The sequence below is a fragment of the Aulonocara sp. 'chitande type north' Nkhata Bay genome, linkage group LG20, assembly GCF_057382095.1.
Source record: "Aulonocara sp. 'chitande type north' Nkhata Bay isolate Kocher_YH1m ecotype deep benthic linkage group LG20, A_spYH_male_GT1.1, whole genome shotgun sequence".
Classification (NCBI taxonomy): domain Eukaryota; kingdom Metazoa; phylum Chordata; class Actinopteri; order Cichliformes; family Cichlidae; genus Aulonocara; species Aulonocara sp. 'chitande type north' Nkhata Bay.
Genome location: NC_141363.1, coordinates 21,181,397 through 21,206,354, shown reverse-complemented (window position 1 = coordinate 21,206,354; position 24,958 = coordinate 21,181,397). Strand labels below are relative to the sequence as shown.

The window sequence follows — 24,958 nt, the reverse complement described above, 5'->3', positions numbered from 1 at the left end:
CTTCTATATGCATGCATGTGCATACATGTGGGAAAAGACAAGAAAGGGGGTAAAGTGCACAGTTCTGCAGCACTATATACATTTGAACAGTATTAAAAAATATACAATGTACAAATATGCAAGTCAGGAATACAAATAGTGAAATATATTTACAGTGTAGTTTATTGCACGTAAATTAGGTATTGCACAGTGATGATGTGTGTTCTGTTTATGGAGGGAAGTGCTTGGATTGGTGGGTGGACCTGTGTTTTCAGTGCATGTGTGAGTTCAGCGTGGTTATGGTTTTTGGGAATAAATTATTCTTGAGTTTGTCAGTCTTTGTGCTGATGGACCTGTAGCACTTCCCTGAGGGAAGAATTAGTTTCCAATATATATCTAAATACCTAAAAACACAATTCAAATAATCTGGGACCTGTTATGCTTTTCCTTATTTTCTGAAATCCATATACTGTTATAATGGTGGATTTTTTCATGGACAACTCTTCAAGTAATGAGGTCATTACTTGCACTACTGTTCACTGTGAGTCATAAGCTGCAGTTTTTCCTTTTTTCCTTCCTCAAAATATTTGTTTGCTTAATAGTAGTACAGCCAGGGCTGCACCAAGGCCAACTATAAGATAAATATAGATTTTTATTAGTTTTAAACTGTCATGAACTGTGTGTGGCAGGCAGGATTGGACCCAGACTCTTAGACAGGACTTTAACACAAAATCCAGCTTTTTTGCTGAAACAAGTCAATAGAGAAAACTAAATTAGGATCAGAACACACAGCTTGGTACGAGGGAGACGCTGATATACACAGAAAGATAACGAGGAAAGTGAGAACACTCAGGGAACGCAGCTGACACAAATTAACATGACGCCACAGGGGAAGCAAAACAGGACACACCGAACATGGAAACACGAGACCTTCACAGTAAAACAGTAAATGGAGAAACACAAGACTGAGACGTGTTTGACAGAGGAGTCAAGGAAAGGCAGACGAGCGGGGGGGACAGAGAGGAGACACGAGGGGCTGGAGAAACACAGAGTGGAACACAAGGAAGGAAACAAGACGCGAGGGCTCACAACATATATACACACAGACGCACCGCGAGAGACACAGAGGGCAAAGACACAAGAGGGAATCTAATAATCGAGAATCTAAACACGGAATAAAAGAAACTCACAACTAAGACTATAAATGAACCTGAACATAAAACATAATCCAAAATATTACTAGAACACAAGAAACTCAAAATGCTGGGTCCAGGTAATGACATAAACTGTGAGGTTGTTCTGCTAGGATCCAGAAATAAAAATGTGTATATGAAAGAGGTATGACAGGTCCCATTAAAATATGATAAATCTAATAATTGAATATTTAACAAAACTTTAATGAGATGGGATAAATTTACACGGATTTTAGAAAAACTTTTGCGTGTTGTCTACCTGAATATCCACCCTGCAGTTTTTCTTAAGGTGCTTGTGTTACTTGTCTCCCTATGCCTCAGATGTGCCGGTTAACATGGACATGACAGGTAGTGCATAGATAAGCTCATATTAGAGGCAAAGAAGAACCTACAGAGAGCACATGCCACATTTCTTCACCAGTTGACATGTCATTTTATTATTATAACACAAATTACTGCGCAAAAGTCTTTAACCCTATTTCTTAATAGTTGGTGCACGACTTAGATTGGAATGTCTTGATGCATGCTCATCCAGGTAAGTAAATCCCAAAAGGTTTGTGTTCATCTGGACGTAGCGTTTTCAGTGGGTGAAACGTTTCGTTACTCATCCAGGTGATTTCCTTTAGTCTCAGCTGACTGCAGGTTTCCAACCTTAGAAACAGTACATTTGCACATGACTGAAACTAGCACCACTGAAAGGACACTTTTCACGTAAATGGGAAAGCATCTCTGAATCGAGGAGGGGACTAAAGGGGACATCTTTCACCATCTTACAATGCTGTGATTGCAGCCATTCCCCAACTCTCTGGTACTCATGACCATCAATCAGTGGTCTTTGATCAATGGTCAAGACAATTTGCATATTAATGACTCACAGCCCATTGTTCATTCAGCGTCCAGATAAACAGAACTTAGATTGAAAGATTTCCACAATGTGAAGCAGTGTGGGATCATGAAAGAGAACAGAACAAGCTAACCAATCCAAAGAGGAGGTTTGGACTGTTCAAGAAAACTGGAAATTATTGCTAAAGAATAATTAAAGGAATTTGTGAGTTCAGGTTGTGTTGAAGAATAAATCTAGTCATATTAAATATTGACTTTCAAGCTTATTAGAATGATCCATACTGTTTGTATTTCTATCTATGCTTGCACATGTTGTCCATCTTCCTAGCAGAGCATCAAGAAATGAGGGTTGGCTCAAGACTTTTGCACAGTAATGGGTAACATTTAGAGTGAACCGTATGAGCAACTTGGTGTGAAACCATGAATAATTAATTTCAGTTCTGTTGTTTATTAACATCTGCCTTTTTGTCCCTACTCAGCCACCATCAACCTGCAGTTCATTGGAGAGCAGGCAGAGGCCATGTTTGGAGTTGGGTATGTATCGCTGGACATGCATTCATGCACAGGTTTTATTAATACAACATACACACATCTTAAGTACTTTGTGTGTTTGTGCGCAGAAAAGGGAACAGTATCCTGGAGGTGGACGATGAAGGTGGTCGCATGTTCCTGCGGGTGTTGATCCACCTCACAATGCATGACTACGCTCCTCTGGTGTCTGCAGCCCTGCAGCTGCTTTTCAGACACTTCAGCCAGCGACAGGAAATGTTACATACTTTTAAACAGGTGCACACAGACATGCAAAATCTACATAAATAAGCACACAACAAATCCAGTATCTCTTAAACAAAATGCTGACCCCTTAAAATGCTTTACTGTCATTCAGAAGGGAATGTAATAAAAAGCAGAAGTACAGTCATGAGAATCAGTGTACACAACACTAGATAAGACCAGCAATTCTTCATTAAACTCCTCATAATTACCTTCAAATGGTCTATTTTTTTGTATTCACTGAATTTTTCAAATCTTCCTGGAGATCTGTGGCCCTGAGGGGTGTAGTGCGAAGTAAGTTCAGTATATCCAGGCTTTCTTTGCGTTAGCTAGTTTAATAAAACCTCAAACATAACGGTGCTTTCTTTGCTAACCCAGGCTTTCTGCTACAGTCCTCTGTGGGAACTCAGAACATGAAAAATATTGCAGAATATTCATGTTAATCCTCCAAGTTGTGACTGCAGGTCCAGTTGCTGATCTCCGCTCAGGATGTGGAGAACTACAAGCTGATTAAGGCAGATCTGGATCGCCTCAGGACATTGGTGGAGAAATCTGAACTGTGGGTGGAGAAGAAAAGCTCGGGAGGAGGAGACGGGAAGAAGGACAAGAAAGACAAGAAGGAAAAAACAGAGGTAAGGACTAATGAGATAAGAATAAGATAAGGGCATCCTTGCAAAAGAGATTTTCTAATCTCTGTGGATTTTTCCCCCTGTTTAAATAAAACATTTTTAAATTGTATTGTGATACTACTGAGTGTGTGAAAGCTAAAGCTTTGAGAATGCAGGAGCCCACGATGAGAAATTATGAAGAAACTTTTCAAATCAAAGGTTTTAAATGTACGTAAGTTAGGTCTTATACAGACGTGTAATACAAAGCCTGCAGAGCTCAGCTGGTGAGAGTATTAGTCTTTGATTGTAGTATACTGTGGACACAAACACAGACAGCTGCAGACTTGATGACCAAGCAGTCATTCATTGTTAACCAGCATCCTCAAGAGCAAAGCGACGTAGGACTTTCAAACTGAAAAATCTCAGATGAGTTCGAACATCAGGGTCAGAGGTCAAGTCTTCTGAAAATCTTGTGAATGTGATAAGCTGAGAACAAGGTGATGTAGGATAGTGCTGCCAGTATTTTTTAATTCAGTGGTCATAATTTTTAATTGACTATATGACCAATAAACCAATTATAATCAAATTCATGAAATAAGAAATTATGAGGTTTTATTTTAACAGAGTTAGTTTTAAAATACCAAGAGGTCGGTTTTTGTCTAAGTATTCATGCCGAGGAGCTAAGGCCATTTTTCTTCATGAATATTATCTTGTTATTGTGTCTTTGTCTTTAAAGTCTATAATACTGGCTCAAACCTTCCCATATCTAAATAATAACAGTACATATGTACTGAGCTGGCTGAGAGGGGAATCCCAGAGTAAGTCTGGGTTTAGAGGCTGTTTTAAAGGGGTTTTAAAGGCTAGCTGAAGTCAGTGTTACTTTGTTTTGTATGTTCTCTAAACTGCTTTTAAGATTTCAATTTTTTTCAGAACCAACAGGATCTTTGTGTCTCGGTGGCTGATTGACATCATAAGCTTTTGTCAATATAACAACTAACCAATTTATTAACCACTGACTAACTAACCAACTACCCCATTCAGTCACTATTTAATACAACACATTAACAACATGTTATTAAAAATCTAAATACTACTAATAAAACTAAAGTACTAAACAAAAACAAATAAAAATATCTTTTGAACTTTTGCATCTTGGTTTTTAAACTCACTTCCTGTTGGTGTTGGGCTTCCTGGTGTATCATGTGGATATAAGGTAGTGGGTTTATATGTGGCATGGCACTTTCACTGCATGGCATCTCTCCTTATTCTTTCTTTCTTGTTGTTTATACTTTGAAATGCAGAAACATTATTTCTCAAATGTTTTTCTAGAACTAGTTTCTTGTTGTCATACATCTTATACACCCACACTGCATGTTTAAAAAAAACCCAACCAGCTAGTCGTGCTTTGTTAAAATGTTAGCTTGATAATGAAAACAACCAATCGCATTAACATGAGAAGTTGTTTTTGTAATAAAAAATTTAATGTAAAGAAAGAGCTTCATCCAGCGAGGGAACTTCTAAACCTGCCAATTTGGGTGCTGTTCAAAAGTTCTAGGAGTTTAAAAATAGTTTAAAAACCAGTAACCTTACAGAAGAGATGGCAACGTTTTAAGAAATATTGGAATAAACAATAACCAGTTTGCAGTACGCAAACTGTTTGTTTTTGGCATCCGATACTGGTGCAAGCCTCCAGTACGCTACTTCCTAGAGAAACTAGATGTGCTGGTGTGTTTGCAGACATTACATCCGCCCACACACTTATTCTACCCTGCTACCCATGTCTGTTTAGTGATATATTTGCTCCTTAACCTCTGGTAACCCATCTAGGATTAGGATTAGGATTGGGGTTAGGTTAACATCCACGCCTTTCTTTTAATGCGATTTGTGGCTATTTGGAGCACCCAAATCAAAACGATTATAAGGGAAACGGCTGCAATATGAGACTTTATTTGGAATATAATATCTTCTAGTTTCTTGAAGTTTGCCTTTTTAGCATGTGGCTAAAACAAAACCTAACACTAACCAAGCTGGTTTGCTAGTGAGCTGGTAAATGTTGAGGTTAACAAGTGAATCTGAATATTGACTAGGATCAGAAATGTAGTGTAAAGTCCTCAGCGAGGACACAATGAGTGTGGTGCCATACTCGGAGAGAACTGCATATGCTGTCTGACCCTCTGCATCCTGCAGGGGGCATCACAAGAGGCAACACCCAAGAAGGAGAAAGTGAAGGAGGGTAACGAGAACTACCAGAAAGTCAAAGAGGTGAGAGCGCCCGTTCGATAATGTTTCTTCAACACGTGATCAGTTTTTCTTTTTGATTTGTCTCTGTCTGTTGGGTTTTCTGGAACGTTCTTCCAAAAAATCATCTATTAACTAATCAACAAGGACACAGCTGTGATGTATCTCTGTTGAAAACGTCCTGCACGTGGTGATCTTATCTCTTATCTCTCCAGCAATGGTGGTTTTTCTCTGCTCAGGATAATTCCATCATTATTCTCTCCTACTAGTTTCTCTGGTGAACAACACCTGCAGAATGTCACAAATGGAAACGAAGATGAAAATTAAAGGATAGATTTAAGTCCTTATTTGGTATAAAATTATATTCCAAATTCAATCAAAACCTTCCTTCTGCTCTGGTAAATTTTAGCTTCCAAATGTTCGGTTGTTGCCACTATGACTTCAAATTATCTTGTATTTCTTCAGTGTTTTGAAAGAAATTAGGTTTGGTACAATTTCTTATCACGACCTTTATCAATGAATCACACTCTTTCCACATTGGAACGTCATTAATAATCAATATTTATGTGATTCATTATTTGTTTTATGTCTACAAAATCACAAAATGCTAATCTGATGATTCACTTAATATTTTATTAATTAAATGAACTAAAGTAAACTGAAATAACATCAGTTGGCTTTTTTGTGAGTAAGACTCATTTGTAGATGTGCTTAGTTTCTACAAGTCAAAGTTTTTAAAAATTCACAAGGTTATAGATTTTAATATAGCTTAAACATGATCTACGCACCTGCGCCACCTGAAAGTAAAACACACACATTTTTGAAAACACAGTATATTTAAAGAAATAGTAATGGGCCCATAATTGAGTCTTGGGGAAAACTGGCAGTATTATCCAAGTATGTCTTTAAATTAAACGCTCGGGAAACAATGAATGAATAAACATGCGTTTTATTCACAAATAAGATTCATTTTAGCATTTTCAGAAATGAAAAAATGTCTTATCACTTAGAATATGTGTGAAAAAGCCCTGAGCCCAACACGGCACCTACTCTAGTTGTTCTAAAGATAATTCTACAGACATTGTTTAAAAGTAATGAATGTGTTACATTGTGTGTGTTACGTAATGTATTTTATGTTAACATTTTTAGTGTGTAAAGAAATATTTTTTTCCTAAATGTGGAATGGCTTTATGAAAGACTTTTTTACACAGTGCATACTTTCTTTGGGGGGAAAACTTTAATTGCTAAAAATGCAAATTAAACTCATTTCTTAGCATATACAGCCCATCAGAGATACTATCGTTAATTAAAACTAAGCTAAAATACACAGTGGGATACTTAGAGCTTAGAAAAAATGTACAAAAATATAATTGCAGGCTCTACAGTACCGTGCAACAGTCTTCAGCCAAACCTCATTATATTTTATTTTCATGGAGCCAGACTTGGAATTTTTTCAGTGCTTATTGTTTCAAAGGAGCTTGCAAAGAAAAGCGTCTGGACTTCTTTAAGTTGCTTGAAGACGTTTCACCTCTCATCCGAGAAGCTTCTTCAGTTCTAAGGTCAAATGGTGGAGAGTCCCAGATATAAATCTAGTGCTTATTGTTTAAGCTCAATGCTAACCTAAGAATCATTCAAGGATAAAAAAGACACCTAACTCAAGAGATAAACCTGTGTTGTGTCTCCACATAGCAGACAGCTTAGCAAAGAATCAATTGTAAAGTATAAACACAGTGCCAGTGCAGTAAAAGCATACCTGGATAGAAAAACACAATGGATTGACACCCCCACCCCCCTGGAGCCTGGACCTCAACATTATTGAAGCCGTGTGGGACGAAGAACGGAACAAAAAAAGCAGCCAACATCCGAAGAAGAGCTTCAGATGTCCTTCCAACAAGCCTAAGAATTATTCCTGAAGACTACTTTGTTGTTGTTGAAATGTTGAGAAGAATATTCAGGCTGTGTTGAAGAATGAAGGTGGTGATACCAAATACTGACTTTCAAGCTTGTTGTATACTGTATTTTCACATATATTTGCACATATTTCAATAAAACAGTGCACCTATTTCCCCTTTTACTAACAAAATATAAAAAATGAAGGGTGTCCTTGCACTCTGATATCTGTTTCACCCATGAAAATAACACTCATAAAAACAAACTGACATTGACACTAGAAAACTAAAATGAAATGAAGTATTTTAACCAATCAAAGTTAAACTGACCATCATCTGTCTAACTGCACATGACTCCACTGTTTGCCATCTTGCTCCTCCCCCCTGCAGATCCTGGAGAGGTTGAATAAGATGTGCAGCAGCGGAGTTTGGAAAAAGCAGCAGAGGCTGCTAAAAAACATGGGTGCTCATAAAGTGATGCTGGACCTGCTGCAGGTCTCCTACGACAAGGTAAGACAGGACACCCCAAATTAAAAGCACCTTGGCAGGCTTAATTAAGCAGGTCAATTCAAATAGTGCTGCACTTGAAGCCATGCAGCCTTATTTTAAATGACATTGAAATCTCACAGTGGAGTTTTTCATCAATAACTTATTACAGATGTTCTTTCTTTTTCCAGTCTTCTTTTCATTTTGAACTGTGGAGTAGTTATAATAATGTAATACTTATCAAACAGGCTGAGATTTGTTATTTAGCAGCCATTCATATTTATTGTAGTTAACTTTTGCCCCTGGTGTTCGTGGATTTCTTTCGTTCGATTAAAATATATGTATATATTCAAATAGTCTGGCTGTAGCCAGATTTGAGAGGAGAGTTCAGCTCAACCAAGACTAACCATCGTGTTTGTCTCTGTGTGTGTGCAGAATGATGTGAAGATGCAGGAGATCATCAAGTATACTCACCTGTTCCTGCAGAAGTTCTGTATGGGGAACCAAGAGAATCAGGCTCTGTTGCACAAAAACCTAAACTTGTTTCTCAACCCGGGGGTAAGCTGCTTTACAAATGTGCAAAAGTTATACAAAATGCTTATTTAGTTCATAAATCTGAGTGGACGTTCAGTACGCTTTAAGGGTGGTTTTTTTATGTGTGGTTACATGTTCAGACATCTTTGTGAGGACAGAAATTGTCATGCTACTACACCTGTGGGGACCAAGAGTCACTTATGGGGACAAAATGCCCGTCGCCAACGAGTTTGGAGGCATGTTTGAGACTCAAAATGTGGTTTTAGTGTGAGGGTTACAGCTAGGTTATGGTTAGGCTTAGGGTATCCGTTAGGCATTATGTCAATGACATGTCCTCACTAAGATATGAAAACGAGTGTGTGTGTGTGTGTGTGTTTCTTTTTCTTTAGGAATATGTCAAGTGAGAAAACAGTCTTACAGTTTTTTCTGATTGCTTAAGCACATTTTTTGTAACTATTGGCTAATTTAGCAAAACTCTACACACAAATAAGAAAACCTGTCACCCAATAATCAAAACATTGTAGTTCTCTTGCAAAAGCAAACACAGCTGGATTAACTCTTCACACCTTCGTAAAAATGGTGTTTCCGTATCAAACAGTACACACAAGCCATCATCTACTAAGCACACAATGCGCCAACTGCACACTGATGGTATGAATACAAAACACATCTGGCTTTTGCTTTCTCTGTGCACAAGGTAGGCTATGTCAGTGTGAGCTCATACTTCTGTCATAGATCCATAAGCATAGAGGGATCCAAACTTCAAGTACTGGTGTTTATTCAAACACATCAAAACAAACACAAGTGTTTATTTCCAAGTATAGGATTATTTGCAATCGCCATAATGACTATATGGGTTACTTAGTCTGCAGTGAACATGCTTCCTCTGCCCCCAGCATCTGGTCATCTAGCAATTCTGTAAAGTAACAATTTCAGTATTTTTACATCAATGGTATTGGTGTGTTTCTCATTGGCATATGGCAGTGCTACAAATCTTTGTGCGAAGTGACTGTGCTAACCGATTCTCATTTCAAGATGTCCTTATGGTGCTTGCTACAGTGTAGCGGCTCGAGTTAGGCTGGACCCGTTGGCCAGCTACCCTCAGGGTCATTCCACGGTTGATTACATGGTCCACTATTGTAGCTCTGATGTCATCAGCAATTCTATTTCTTACTCTTCCTACCCTTCCTCTCCCCCCTCCTCATCTTCCTCTCCCCCCTCCTCGTCTTCCTCTTGCTCCTCCTTGTCCTTGTCGTCCTCTTCATCCTACTTCTTCACCTCCACGTCCTCTTCCTCGGCCTCCTCTACTTCTCACTCTTTCTGCTCCCTCCATTGTACTCCACACACACAGCTTACCTGTATTATAGTGCTTAGGCTGATTGCAAAGTGGACTAATTATCTAAAAAAGTTTTCACATGTGAAAGTGTGCCAGACAGTTGGCAAATTAGTGTTAATGATAGCCATACATGTGTATACTTTTGCTAGGAGTGTGTTGGAAATTTGGAAATTGAGTGTTGTGCAGTGAATTGTGCCTACAGTTTAGCAAAGTGTGTGTTACAAAATTGCAAACTGAGTGCAAAGCAGTTTTTGTGCTTTTAGTTTTGCAAACTCAGTGAGTGGTTTTGCTATAAGTCTGAATAGTTTTAGAGATTGTGCTACAGGAATCACAGTTAGGGTTTAAGCATTCAGAAAAAACTGTAATATCTTATCTCCTGTCCCACACTCATAAGTTGAAATTTCTGACACTCGAGTCCAATTAGCCAATTACTTCCCTGTTTATATACCCAGCCTACATTTAGAGACACTCGTTGCCAGATTCTCTTTAAATGCAGTGTAGTCAAACCTTTCAGTTTTAGTTTTCTATCACTTTTAATTATCTTTACCTTTAATTTCTGTCAGCTCTGTGAAGCTAAATAAGCCAAAATCAGAACTCTTTTGTATAGTTGGCTTTTCTTCTACATAAAACACCTGATCAAGTTACTTCTGTTTAAACGGCTTTCATTTATTTTACTTTAGCTAATCAACTTTTACTCGTTTAAAGAAAATGTCGGTTGTCTCTGGGTTTTTTAAAGTGATTTGAGTGGCTGGTAGAGAGAAACCTCTCTGACAACTCTAATGCTCGGTGTACTGAAGAGGACTTGAATGAAAATTAATCAGCTAGAGAAAGAATATCAGCCTCTTCCACGTCATGCATTTTTAATGTCGCTTTGCTATTTGGGCTGACTGGGACCTGATGAATGTAAAAACAAAGAATTACCAGATTTTGTTTTTTTTACCTGATTTTTGTTTCTCAGAAAAATGAGAGCCACATACGAGGACACTCGTTTTAAATTTTGATAGTACAGTGGCAGTATGATGTCCTCATAAGTGGATATCAGGCCCTTGTAGAGCAAAATTTTATATTTTGGTCTAAATAACCCAAAATGTGATGTCCACATATGTGACGCCAGGTCCCAGGAGGTTTGTGATTAGAAACCATATTATAAACTATAAGCTGTTTTGTGGTTGGATGATGTCACAGGGACATAGTGACATAGTGAAAACAAATTCCCAACATTTTCCAACATTCAGGAGGCAGTTGGGGGGTTTTGTAATGAAAAAAAAAGTCAAAACTATTCTTATCTAAATAAATATCAGTGTTGATGTGACTGACCTGAAGTGAAACCTTTTTGATTTCCAAACTTTTCCTTGTTCATGTCCAGCTCCTGGAGGCGGAGACAGTGCAGCACATCTTCAGTAATAACTACCAACTGTGCAGCGAGATCTCTGAGAGCGTGCTGCATCACTTCATCCACTGCCTGGCAACGCACGGCCGCCATGTCCAGTACCTCAACTTCCTCCACACCATCATCAAGGCCGAGGGCAAGTACGTCAAGAAGTGTCAGGACATGATCATGACCGAGGTGAGGATGAGACGCACCGCTTCGCTTCTACTAAAACATCCACCCGTGTTTTCATGCTGATGTATTCAACTTTTCCTTTCATCTCTTCTTGTAGTTAACAAACGCCGGTGAGGACGTGGTCGTCTTTTACAACGACAAGAACTCGTTTAAAGTCATGCTGGAGCTGATGGCAGAGAGCAGGGAGGGCGTCAGTGAGACCAGCCCACTCAGGTAACCAAGGCAGCGATGATGATGATGATATTGAAATAATGAAAAAAAGCAGTTTTATTAATCCATCCATCGTCGTAAAACCTGATACTAACCATAACGCGGTCATTTAAAAAATGACAGGATTGTATTTTATTTGTTAAATGACTGAAAGCTTCGAGCTGGAGACAATAACAGGATAAAATGATCCTATAACAGGATATAAAAGGATCCAAACAGCATGTCGCTCTGCATGTTTAACATTTTTTATGTCCTTCCTGATTCAATCAAAAAGGAATTTGTGTCTCCTCTGATCTTGAACCAGCTACTCAACATTGTATTAAATTTCTAAACATGTTTTCTTGAGAAGTTCTTGCAGTGATTGTGAACTTATAGTTATACAATTGTTCTAATGCACTATCTGACGTGATGGTGGCAGTGCTGTGTCACTGTTCTAATACCAAAACCCAGACACAATGATGCAGTGTGTCAGTATCGCTCTGGACGCGTGGCTCTATATTAAGCTACAGATGACGTCGAGGAGTTCATTTGTTTCATCGGTCAAATCGTTTAAAAGAAGAAGCAGAGCAGAAGTTTGTACCACCTTAACTCTGCTGCTATAAACACACAAGTCGTGGCTCTTCTGATGAGCCTTCAGCTGATGTGGCCACAGCTGCAAAACAGGAGACACGAGTCATGACTTGTTAAAATGGACTGAATGTTTATCAATCTTTAGTTTTTCCAGAATTGACAGATTTGGTTCTGGCAGATTTTGCCCTATAAGAAGTCACATCTTTTTTCAAGTATATATACGTGTGGGTGCATATATATTTTACTTGAGTCTAAATACTGTGTGGACAACAAAGTTTTTCAAGTTACCATCAGGTGCTTTTATTTCCCATCCCAAACATGCTGTCGTGTTTCCGTCTGAGACCTGAATGTGAAATAATTTCCCCCCCTGCAGGTATCACATCTCTCTGGTGGAGCTTCTGGCTGCTTGTGCAGAGGGGAAGAACGTGTACACGGAGATTAAATGCACCTCCCTGCTGCCCCTGGAGGATGTGGTCAGGGTGGTGACCCATGAGGACTGCATTACTGAGGTTCTCACCGCGTTTGTGTGGTTTAAGGTTTTTAAACTGCTTTGATTAAACCAGAAAGCTAACTCGACTTCCTGTGTGTCTCCAGGTGAAAATTGCCTATGTGAACTTTGTGAATCACTGCTATGTGGACACAGAGGTGGAGATGAAGGAAATCTACACATCCAACCACATCTGGAATCTGTTTGAGGACTTCACTGTGGACATGGCTCGGGTAGGAACAGCACCATAGTTTATCATCATAACTGGTAAACTATTGTAAATCTTTACCTCATTATTTAAAACTACACCCAGGTTTAACACAAGCCTCCAGCTTTGTAACATTATAGTTACAATAATGTGCAGAGTCTTTCTTTATATTTTGCTTCCACTGAGTTGGATTTGGGGGGGAAGTGGTCTTGAGCACTTGAGGCTTTTTTTGGACATTGGCAGATTTCTTTTCCTTTTTTTTGTTAAACCTCACCTAAAAGCCTCCTAATTCAACAGATGAACCAGTGCTGCCTTCACATAACAGACAATTTAATAAAGAACCAATTTGAAATTTAGTCTCTTTAGTTCAGGGGTGGGCATCTCCAGGCCTCGAGGGTTTAGATGTGTCCTTGATCCAACACAGCTGATTTAAATGGCTAAATGACCTCCTCAGCATGTCTTGAAGTTCTCCAGAGGCCTGGTAATGAACTAATCATTTGATTCAGGTGTGTTGGCCCAGGGTGAGATCTAAAACCTGCAGGACACCAGCCCTTGAGGCCTGGAGTTTGCCACCCCTGGTTTAGTTGGATAACAGAGTTTGGCATAAAACATTTTTACACCAACAAGGTGTTACGTTCCCCTAAAAAGGTCCAGGGGTGAGGGAAAGTAACAAAAGGTGTCCAGGTTGAAAAAGGAGACAGGGAGGCAAAATAGTTAAATTAACAGGTTTATTAATGCTTCCATTAATAACTTACCTACAAGAGACGGACAAGCTGCTGTCACCTTTTAAAGAAAGAAAACAATAAACTGAAAGTATGCCAAAAACGGTTAGTACCAAAACACACTCCTCTCCACACAGCAGGGGCAATCCACCTCCAAACACACACACACACACACACACGGCAGGACAACATACATTGTATGGAAAACCATACATTTCACACCTGAGCCTCAACTCTCGCGGCCCGGTACTGGTCCGAGGCCCGGGGGTTGGGGACCGCTGGGTTATATGATTGTTGGGTTTTTCTCTGTATGTGTTACTGTAGGGTCTACCTTAAAATATAAAGCACCTTGAAGCGACTGTTGTTGTGATTTGGCGCTGTGTAAATAAAATTGAATTGACACACCCACACAAGGTCAATTTCAGGAGGAGGCCCTGCTAGGATGTAAGACAAGGTGATTCCCAAAGGGCTATTAGCTTAAAACTTGGCCTATACCAGCATTGTGTGGGGAGTATCCTTAAAAAATATCTGAGGAAATTGAAGAATAGGAGGTCAAAAAAGTGACAAGCCTAAAAAAACTATCTACAGCAGAACAACAGGTAAACAGTTTCTGAGAGTCATATCCATAAGAAAGTAGACAAAAAACAACCTGACGTGACATGGTGCTGATGTTCCGGGTTTTTCCCTCTCTGCAGGTCTGTAATAAACGAGAAAAGCGTCTTTCTGATCCCGTTCTGGAGAAATACATCATCGGCGTGGTTTTTGACACCATCAACGCCTTCTTCAGCTCCCCTTTCTCTGAAAACAGCACTTCTCTGCAGGTGAAGGAAATGCTTCACCTTGGTGATATAAAACTGTTTAGGTGTGGTTCCAGTTAGTTGATTGCTTCTCTGTCCCTGTCAGACTCATCACACCATCATGACTCAGCTGCTTCAGTCGTCTGTCAGGCTGCTGGACTGTCCCTGGTTGCAGCAGCAGCACAGAGGGCAGGTGGAGGCATGCATCAAGACGCTGGCTGTGACAGGTAACAAACCTGGCACCGCATTACGTCTCAGCCATGAATGATTCCCATGGTTTTCTCTCACATTCCCACTTAAAAAAGGGTGACTAAGTCTTGTGAATTTTGTCCAGCTAAGAGTCGCTCCATCTCTGTGCCTTTGGAACTGGAGGCTCAGATCAACACCATGCTGTCCACGTCAGCTTTGAACTCTTTGTCGCGCTCCAATCCAAACTACAAATCCTCCTCCCGCCTCACCCGCCCTAGCGCTCCTACCAACCCCTGGGACTACAAGAACATCATCGAGAAGCTGCAGGTGCACAAGGGCACACCGAAAAAAAGACTTTTCTTTATTTACATTAACTTGCAGTAAACTGTATTTAACCTTGTTCCCTCTGTATCTTCCTCAGGACATCATAAACACTCTGGAGGAGCGTCTGAAGCCACTGGTGAACGCTGAGCTTTCGGTGTTGGTGGATGTCCTCCATCAGCCGGAGCTGCTGTTCCCTGAAGGAACCGACATCCGACAGCGCTGTGAGTCCGGAGGATTCATTTCCAAGTAGGTCATCTGAGTGTAAAGCATGCTTGAGCACTGACACTAGAGGGATGAGGGGAATTATGATGTCCGTGTGCTGACCAGGTTGATCCAGCACACCAAGGCGCTGATGTCTTCAGAGGAGAAGCTGTGCATCAAAGTCCTAAAGACTCTGCAGGAGATGCTCATCAGGACTCTGGACTTTGATGAAAAGGTGAGTTAATAGTAGCTGGACTACCACAATCAGCCTGTTTAACTTAAATCAAAACCATTATAATCACGGTCGAACAACAAAGGCAGGTCCTTGAGAAATACAGTATATTTAAAGAAAACCACAGTGTTGTTGTGGTCATTCTTCTTTGGTGGTTTTGTAGCTTCCAGTGGTCCTTTTGCAGTTTTTCCATATTTATGCTTATTTCATTTGAGACAGTTTGTCTGGAATGGGACCACAACCCAAACACTCCCCTTTCGCTGAATCATCTTCACCTGTTCGTGTTTGCGTTCCCCACCCTCTCTCGTCTTTTCCCCATTCTTCAGCCTCTCTGCCAGGCCTTGTTGCTGCCACTGATCATGAATGAAGCCTTCCCCAAACTGAAATCTCTGGCTTATTTCTTGGTTTTGTTTCAGTTAAATGTAACAGGATGGAGACTGAATGGACTTTCTGTTGATTTGTTTCAGGGACTAGTGCTGCGGAAAGTTTTACTGCAAAACTACTTGTTTCCAAACAAGAAGACCAACCAGAAGAATGACTTAGCTGAACTTGGAGTTCCAGGTAAACTGCTTCATACAAACACTGTTCAGAGGAAATAATAAACACTGCTCAAATAAAATGCAGGAGACATTTGATCATAACAGTATAACATAGTCAGATAAGTTCAGGAATGTCATTGTGTTCAGTGAAGCACAAAACATCCGAAATCCGTTTCACCTGCTTTGTTAAATTCAATTGTAGACTGGACACGAACCCAAAAAGAGGATGACTTTGCAGGTGGTGGCTTCATTTCTCTGTCTTTATCCTTCCTTACTGATCTTTCTCTAGTGCTGCTTTTTGCTGGTGTCTTTGCTGCACAGGTAGTCCAGCTCCTTTGTGATGACGCATCCATATTTGACATTGATAGGTTTGTTGTCTCATGTATATCCTTGGAGGGTGGCAATAACCTCCATGTGCGGGCCAGCAGTATTCTGACTGCTGTTGGATACCAGGACGAAATCCTCAGACCCACCCATCATGTTTATGTTGCTGTAGCGGACCCTGGGTTAAAGGCTTTTGGTGTGTTTATATAGTTACTAAGAAGGAATTGAATTCCCCAGACTTGGATTTAATTTGTAACCTGTTGGAAGTTATGTGTCGGTGCGTTCAGTGTTGCTAATTAGAACCACTGAGCTCACTGATCCAAGTCTGGGGGGAGATTCCCCAGGACACCATTTATTTAACATGATTTACGTAACACAATAATAGCAATCTAATGTGTTTATGATGCTATAATCTATATTGTCTGTGCACAAGCTGCTATATTATGCTGTATTTTTCTTTCTGTGAGTTAGGCGGTGAACAGGAGCGGGACTGGGCGGCAGTGGCAGCAATCCAGTGTCGTCTGGATCGTGAAGGAGGAACGAAGCTGTTCACAGATCTGGTGATGAGCACCAAGAATGATAAGATCTTCCAGGAGAGCATCCAGCTGGCCATCTGTCTGCTGGAGGGAGGAAACACTGAGATACAGGTAGCAGACAGGAGAAGTTTCTTTGCTCATTTAAGTCACTGTTATGAAATTACAGAGCCAAGTCCGTTCTAAAAGCACAGGAAAAACCAAATAATACATCAAACGTGTAAAAACAATAGATCTGAGACAAGAATGGTCACTTTTTTTTGAATAGTGTAGATTAGTTTTCTCCAACATAGCTGATCCAGAGATCGCAGGATGTGGTACTGGCAATGGGACCGTTTTAATGAAAGAAGTTGGTTCTTGGTTAGACGTGGTTGTACGCTGGGTTTAGTTTTGACCATCTTTTATATATTGTTTTAAAACAAAGACTGGTTTTGATTCATTTTAGGCATGGTTTTAGGCTGGGATGGTTTTCAAGCTTGTTTTTGGTCCCGTGTTAAACTGGTGTGTTGACTCTGTCCACTTCTGATGCAGAACTCCTTCTACAAACTGATGATGGGGGACAACAAGTCAGAGAAGTTCTTTAAAGTGTTTAATGACAGAATGAAAGAAGCTCAGGCCGACATTAAAGCAACGGTTTCTGTTAATGTTGGAGAGATGACGCACAAGGCCAACGAGAAGCTGGAGAACGGTGAGAGCCATCTGAAAATAGTTTAGGAGGACACATCTGTGCAATCCGATTATTCTATAGTTTCAATGTACGTCCATAGTTAGGGTTCCTTAGATTTATTTGAGGATGATATGATCAAACCCCATTTTGTAACCAATAGTTTGGCATCACTCACTGGAACTTTGATCAGGTTTAGACATTTGATATAATGTTTTAAATGGTTAATTAACAAACAATTATGTATTATGTCTGTGAAGGTTCTCAGTCATCCAGGTCATCGTAGTCTAAGGAGCTTGGAAAGAAAAGCGTCTGGACTTCTTTAAGTTGCTTGAAAACGTTTCACCTCTCATCCGAGAAGCTTCTTCACTTCTAGTGTCAAATGGTGGAGAGTCCCAGATTTAAGCCTAGTGGGAGTAACCCACCAAGAGGGTCAAAGGACTCCCTGATGATCCTCTACCTAATCACATGAGCCAAGGTGTGAAAGCGGGTGTGGGTCACAATCAGCCAGAGTTTCGGGTGTGTTCATTGTGTAACCTGGCCCCACCTTATCATGTGATTTCCTGAGGTCAGATGGCCCAGGATGTGAGTGGGCGTTAAGGCGTCTGGGAAGGATCTCAAAACTGGATTATAGATGGCAGAGAGTTGGTGTCGTAAGCCCCGCCTCTGTTCAAAGATGGTCGCTCACAGTGGACATAGATGGCTTCTTTCACTCCTCTTTCAAACCATCTGTCCTCTCTGTCCAAAATGTTATCATTGGCATCCTCAAAAGAGTGACCTTTGACCTTAAGATGCAGATGGACTGCTGAGTCTTGTCCCGTGGAGGTGGCTCTTCTATATTGTGCCATGCGCTTGTGAAGTGGCTGTTTGGTCTCTCCACCGTTTGACCCTAAAACTGAAGAAGCTTCTCGGATGAGAGGTGCAACATCTTCAAGAAACTTAAAGAAGTCCAGACGCTTTTCTTTCCAAGCTCCTTAGACAGTTATGTATTATGCACCTTTGTGAAGGGAAAAATAAGACTCTGAAAAGGTTTGAGTTCCGAAAGATGTTTGTAATAATATTTTATGGTTTAAAGGTGGCTCCACCACAATGGGTGTACTTCCGGGTACAGGGGGTCATCCACTGTTGGTACCAGGGGCGCCCATTGCCCCAGGCACCTCCACCCTGCCAGCTCAACCTATTGAAGAACAGAAGGAGGTGGAGACAGAGATGGGACCAGCTGTTACCATCATGAAGCCGATCTTGAGGTTCCTACAGCTGCTTTGTGAGAACCACAACAACGACCTACAGGTCAGTTCCTGCTAACTACTGAACAGTGTTGAGCCTTTTTTACAGATTGTATAGCATTAAACATGTGACAAAAAGTTAATATCTACTACCTATATTTTAGAGACAAGTTGGATGTTTTTCTCTCCACTTTAGGCGGGTCTTTTAGCACCGTCTGTTAGAGGCCAGTACAGGAAGTAAAGCTGTTTGTCCCAGCATCTTCTTCATGTGAGCACACATACAGAAAATGTAAGGCTCAAGTTTGTGACCTTGTGTTTCCAGAACTTCCTGCGTTGTCAGAATAACAAAGCCAACTACAACCTTGTGTGTGAGACACTTCAGTTCCTGGACATCATGTGTGGTAGTACGACGGGTGGCCTGGGCCTGCTGGGCTTGTACATCAATGAATCAAATGTCCACCTCATCATTCAGTCCCTGGAAACACTTACAGAGTACTGCCAAGGACCCTGCCAAGAGAACCAGGTACATGAGAACAACAGGGTGGAAACAATGGTTTCTACTTTTCTTTGACCGTACAGGTTCCAAGGTGGTGCAGCGGTTAACGCTGCAGCATCACTGTAAGAAGGCTGTAGGTTCAAACCTGCAGCTGGAAGTTGAGTGTTCTCACTCTGCTTGTGTGGATTTCCTTCCTCCAACAGTCCACAGACATGCTTGTTAGGTTAACTGTCCCTCGTCAGTAGTGATGCATTTGCGGTAAAGCAGATGATTACATTATTAACATTCATGGGGTAACTGCTCACTAAGGAGTGGCCAGTGGTCTCCATTTCCTAGTCTGGGCAGATTGATATAGCTGCATGTGACACAAAGCCAGTGGTTGGTAATGCAAGACGATACTTACTACTAGAAATATGAGAAAGTCGCTTTGTTCAGTGCTATTGGTAATGTCTGCTACCAGACAAGAAAGGTACATCCATTGAAAAAGAAACTGGCACCAGCACCCTGAAAACGTGGGCTCAAAAGGCACCAAAGAACCACGAGTGCCAGCACAACAGATGAAGAGACCTGATGTTATCCTCTAGTTTTTAATTTTCCAGACGTTCTCAAGGTGTCCTTTGTTTACTGCACTGTCTTACACAGACATTTGTTTTCTGTGTTTCAGACATGTATCGTGACCCACGAGTCCAACGGCATCGACATCATAACGGCTCTGATCCTGAATGACATCAGTCCTCTATGTCGCTATCGGATGGAGATGGTGCTGCAGCTGAAGGTAAAATGGAGTCGCCTCTTTCATTTAGACGGAGTTCAGTGTAGCGACACCATAGTGGCAAAAGTGCAGAAATCTTTCTTATTTTCATATTTCTGTGCATTAAAAGAAGCACAGGAAATCTAACACTGCTTGAAATGTAATTATGTTTAAACATGTCATCTGGGGCGCAGTGTCGGAGGTGATCAAATGTAACCAAACACCATCATTTATCTCTCACTCTTTTAGGTTAATGTGTGGGTTTGTTTCCAGGTTTTTAAGTCAGCATTTCCACAAATATCATTCCTGTCTGTGTAAAGATAGAAGTCATTGTCACTTGTACTTGACAAACGGTTCAGTCCATTTGTTTGACTGCTGCTCGACAGGACAATGCCTCCAAGCTGCTGTTGGCTCTTATGGAGAGTCGTCACGACAGCGAGAACGCAGAGAGGATTCTGCTGAACCTGCGGCCACGAGAGCTGGTCAGACCCTGAACCACATGTCCATAAAGCAGCTGTTAAAGATCTTATTGAAAAGCAAGAAAAATCTAAGTGTGTACATGTCCACTCTGCCAGGTGGAGGTGATAAAGAAGGCCTACAACCAGGAGAGCGAATGTGAAGATGTGGAGGTGGAAGTTTCTCCTCGGGAGGTGGGGCACAACATCTACATCCTGGCTCAGCAGGTGACTAAACTCAATTTCCTATTGGCTATCTGGAAGAGCTCATGATATTTTGTGGTTGGTTAGGGTCAAAATAAAGTTCTTGATGTGTTTTTGCAGCTGGCGAGACACAACAAAGTCCTTCACAACCTCCTAAAACCTCAAAAGAACAATAAAGAGGGAGAGGAGGGCATTTCCTCAATGGTAAACATCCATCCATCCATCCATGTCAAGTTGTAATCATCTAAAACTGACACCATGCTGCTGTTTGTGTGTCTGCAGCTGAACCTGAACAACCGACCTCTGTCCCAGATGTTGAAGTCCTCAGCTCCAGCTCCTGTGGTGGAGCAGGACCCGCTGGAGTACTACGAGCAGCTCACTTCACAGATAGAGGTATTACTACTATTAAAATAAAGATCTTTATCCTGAGCCATTGATCCTATAATACTTTGTGGTTTGGTTATCAAATAGCACAAAATGGCATTTGATCGTTTGGGTAAAACGTAACTTTTTCAAATTGTTTATTTAACAAGCATCTCTGTTCCTCGGTTACACAACTCAGTCCTGGTCTGAGTCACAACAATCTAAGCAGAGATGCTCCCCCCTCGTTCCAGCCACCACCAGGAAGTAGAATTCATAGTTCAGTCACTGACCATATGCTTTATGGCAAGACAGCAGTAGGCCCGGGTTCGAGTCCGACCTGTGGCCCTTTGCTACATGTCTTCCTCTCTCTTTCCTGTCTGTCTACACCATCCATAACCCAAAAAGGGCAAAAGAAACCCCGTAAATTCTGAAAATGTGCTTTCTTTGAGTTTGTCAACTTCATCTCTACATTTTAGAGAGGATCGAGCTTTTATCATCTGTGTAGAAGACGTTGTCTAAACTACGTATCTGTCTGTGCCCAGATTGTTCGCGATGACCGCAGCATGGAGCAGATTGTGTTTCCCGTTCATCCCATCTGTGAGTTTCTGACAGAGGAGTCAAAGATCAGGGTCTTCAACACCACAGAGCTGGACGAGCAGGGATCCAAAGTCACACATTTCTTCGAGCAAACATCCTTCCTGCATGGAGAAATGGAGTGGCAGAAGAAGCTGAGGAGTGAGTACACACACTCAGTGTGATCTGTAAAGGCTTCATTCGTGTGAGCCAGGTGCTCACATCAATTCTACTTTTGCTCAACATATAAAAACCCAACAGCGTGTTCAGGCTCAACATGTATGTGTTTGTGTAGGTATGCCAGTGTTGTACTGGTTCTCCAGAAGGATGAGTCTGTGGGGAACAATCTCCTTTAAACTTGCCCTCTTCATCAACCTCATCATCGCTTTCTTCTACCCCTACGACTCCGGACAAGGTACTACTGCAAGTACTGATAGATCTGAAAATACGACTAAACACACGAACACTGTCATTTTATTTTTGTCATCATCTGTAGAAAGTGTGGAGGACTGGTCGAGGTGAGGATGTGGCACTTAAAACGATGCTCTTCTCCTCTGTAGGTGCAATCGACGACTCTCTGTTGTTGATGCTGTTCTGGGTCCTGACCGGTCTCTCCGTCCTGGGTTTGTTCTCTCAGCGTTCTCTCACGCCGTTCACCGTCGCTCTGATTCTCAGGTCCATCTACCACCTAGGCATTGGCAACACGCTAATAGTGCTGGGAACACTTAATGTGAGAAAACACCACATTACACATCTGCACCCTGGGTGTGATTAGCTTAGCATGGCTTGGTACCCGTTTTAAATATTTAAACTCTTGATTCACAATTTACATTTCTAGGTTTTATTCAGAGTTGATGAAGATTTTTTCTTTTTTAAAATCAAAATGACGATTTCATGTTTTTTTAGTTAAGTTTGGTGATCAGTGAACTGGTCAGTTAAAAAATATAAACTGTGAAGACACTGAATACACTTATCAGATGTGACTGTGACTAAAAGGAAAATATTCTCCTGTTCTTTTTGAGCTCTAGATTTGAATTGTGGTTTTAGAGTAGAACATTCTAGATCAGAGGTGTCAAATATGTGGCCTGAGGGCCGGAATCAGGCCTTGTTTTATTATTAAAGGCCAGTCTGGGCAATGAGCTAGCAGAACTTTTCTGCTTTTCTTACAATTATTTCTTACAATTGGCCAGCGTCCTTTTACATCTCTTTGGTAACAACACCTCCAGCCTGATCATCCACTGTGCTGTCCATGTTTTGTCCATTTCCAGCTCATCAATAAAGTGGTGTTTGTGGTGAGTTTTGTGGGAAACAACGGCACATTTATTATGGGGTACAAAGCCATGGTGATGGATGTGGAGTTCCTCTATCACCTGGCATACGTCCTGACGTCCACACTGGGACTCTTCGTTCACGAGCTCTTCTACAGCATCCTGGTAAACAGCAGACACAGTGACCTGTCAGGTGTTTGTGCTGTTTGTGGTAGGAAGGGAAATCTAAGTGTCTGTGTTCATTTCGGGCAGCTTTTTGACCTGATCTACAGGGAGGAGACCCTGTTAAATGTGATAAACAGCGTGACGCGTAACGGGCGCTCCATCCTGCTCACGGCACTGCTCGCTCTCATCCTTGTGTACCTCTTCTCCATTGTGGGCTTCCTCTTCCTGAAGGAGGACTTCATTATGGAGGTCGACCCGCTGGCACAGATTGCTGCAGGTAAATTCACAGCTGTTAAAATTAACCCTCATACCAAAACCTTAATCGGTACTAGTTACTGTCTCCTGTTCAGCTTCTCAAAATAGTGAAGCCTCTCAGGATTTCCTCAAGTCGTGCTCTGCAGACGGAGTCAGCTGCACTGCAGAGACCAACACTGAAGAGGAAGGTAAGAGACAGACACATCACTAGATGGTTACTGACAGTAGTCAGTTTTTGCAACATGTATTAGAAAACAACTCGTTCAGCTAACTAAAATAGATACAATTATCCAATTTCCACCACTTACTGGAGTCCAAGTATAGACAGGGAGCTAAATAACTATATAACAGTTTAAAATGGTGTTTATCCACAGATACAAATACAAAAATATGTTTTGGAGCTGTTAAACGGTAAATGGGCTGGTTCTTATATGGCGCTTATTTTACTCTACTGGAGCACTCAAAGTTTCGTAAAGCTGGTGAGGATGCAATACCAGCGTTAAGATGCATTAAGTCATCGTGTGGTTTGGATTTGAGGAGGATGTAGAACAAAATGGGGTAAATTGCAAAACATGCTGAAAAGTCATCCATGCAAAATTAAGACTGTTTTAAACTCTGCATGTGAACATCTCCCCACGCCAAAGCTATCGGCGAGACAAACGGAGGAAAATGGTTAAGGTTACTTTAATTATAGCCTTAGGTAAATTTGCTTTACAGAAAAATGATAGCATGGGGTTAGTGGCACGTGCAAGTCTGATTCCATGTTAATGCTTATCGAATGTGAAGCATATTTGTAGCTGGTTCAGTGAAATTTGGTCGAAGTGTGATGAAACTTGCAGTTCTGGAATCTGTGAGATCTAGACACCGTGCCGTTTGTTTGGTTACATGAAGTCAAGTGAGTTTATGGCTTTGTCATTTGTGTTATTCATATTTCACGTTACTTTACTGCTCGTTTAATTGTTTGTTGTTTTGGCTGTTTGGTGGTTGTAGAAATGGTGTTTATGAGCTTTTAGATCAGATTCTGAGGTTTTCGTGGTGATATTTATATAAAAACCTTGACTTCAGGGAGGGTATCACGATATCCCAAAAAATATTGCAATATTAGATTTTCCTCATGTCGCCCAGCCCTAGTGGAAGCCACCATGAAACTGACAACAACCTGGCTAAACATCAATATCAGCTGCATATAAGCTAACATTGTGCTAGCTAATTTTAGCTGAGTGTTCAAAACTAAAAAAATGAAATGAAATAAAATAAAAATCACACTTTCCCACTCAAAACTCTTAGAAGATTATATTTTCACATCATACAAAAAGTTACTCAGAAAGTGTCAGAGACCAACAATGTTAGATCCACTTCAAGAGCAGCCAGCTAACAACAGCTAACAGGGGCAGATAGCGCTTAAATCTTCAACATATCCTCAATAACTCACGTAGTATCGCTGTCATTGGTCAGAAGTGAGCTTCACTCACTTACAGACTCGTATCACAAAGTTTTTAAAGGCTGGAGTAAATGTGGATGCTTCTTATGCGGTATTGACAGCTGAGGTAAACAGAGCACTGACAGCCTCTAAAAAGGAATCTCTGGGCTGGATACAGATCCACTCCAAACAGTAGTAGAAATATGCCAGGAAGGCAGTTATGGTTTAAATACTAAGTTTAATATTTTTGGTCTCTTTTGCTCCACTAAAACATGTTTGTGCTATGACAGCCACCATAGCTGGGATTATACACTTTGATTCGGAGCGGTAGAAAAACAGAA

The 24,958-nt window shown here is 40.9% G+C and overlaps 1 protein-coding gene across 2 annotated transcripts in view; it reads left to right on the top strand.

Moving 5' to 3' along the window:
* Positions 1-24,958, top strand: part of itpr3 (inositol 1,4,5-trisphosphate receptor, type 3) — a 71,216-nt gene that overhangs the window by 41,642 nt on the left and 4,616 nt on the right. For both annotated transcript variants that reach the window (XM_086276722.1, XM_086276723.1), the window contains 31 exons: positions 2,495-2,549; positions 2,636-2,801; positions 3,251-3,418; positions 5,582-5,656; positions 7,912-8,031; positions 8,443-8,565; positions 11,244-11,444; positions 11,539-11,654; positions 12,595-12,730; positions 12,816-12,941; positions 14,334-14,459; positions 14,542-14,662; positions 14,770-14,951; positions 15,046-15,194; positions 15,276-15,384; positions 15,849-15,942; positions 16,716-16,891; positions 17,309-17,465; positions 18,517-18,731; positions 18,990-19,190; positions 19,828-19,938; positions 20,301-20,396; positions 20,490-20,597; positions 20,694-20,777; positions 20,856-20,966; positions 21,479-21,671; positions 21,805-21,924; positions 22,070-22,239; positions 22,778-22,942; positions 23,030-23,219; positions 23,293-23,385. In XM_086276722.1, the coding sequence (XP_086132848.1) occupies positions 2,495-2,549; positions 2,636-2,801; positions 3,251-3,418; positions 5,582-5,656; positions 7,912-8,031; positions 8,443-8,565; positions 11,244-11,444; positions 11,539-11,654; positions 12,595-12,730; positions 12,816-12,941; positions 14,334-14,459; positions 14,542-14,662; positions 14,770-14,951; positions 15,046-15,194; positions 15,276-15,384; positions 15,849-15,942; positions 16,716-16,891; positions 17,309-17,465; positions 18,517-18,731; positions 18,990-19,190; positions 19,828-19,938; positions 20,301-20,396; positions 20,490-20,597; positions 20,694-20,777; positions 20,856-20,966; positions 21,479-21,671; positions 21,805-21,924; positions 22,070-22,239; positions 22,778-22,942; positions 23,030-23,219; positions 23,293-23,385 (4,257 nt within the window). The remainder of the gene's footprint in view (positions 1-2,494; positions 2,550-2,635; positions 2,802-3,250; positions 3,419-5,581; positions 5,657-7,911; positions 8,032-8,442; positions 8,566-11,243; positions 11,445-11,538; positions 11,655-12,594; positions 12,731-12,815; positions 12,942-14,333; positions 14,460-14,541; positions 14,663-14,769; positions 14,952-15,045; positions 15,195-15,275; positions 15,385-15,848; positions 15,943-16,715; positions 16,892-17,308; positions 17,466-18,516; positions 18,732-18,989; positions 19,191-19,827; positions 19,939-20,300; positions 20,397-20,489; positions 20,598-20,693; positions 20,778-20,855; positions 20,967-21,478; positions 21,672-21,804; positions 21,925-22,069; positions 22,240-22,777; positions 22,943-23,029; positions 23,220-23,292; positions 23,386-24,958) is intronic.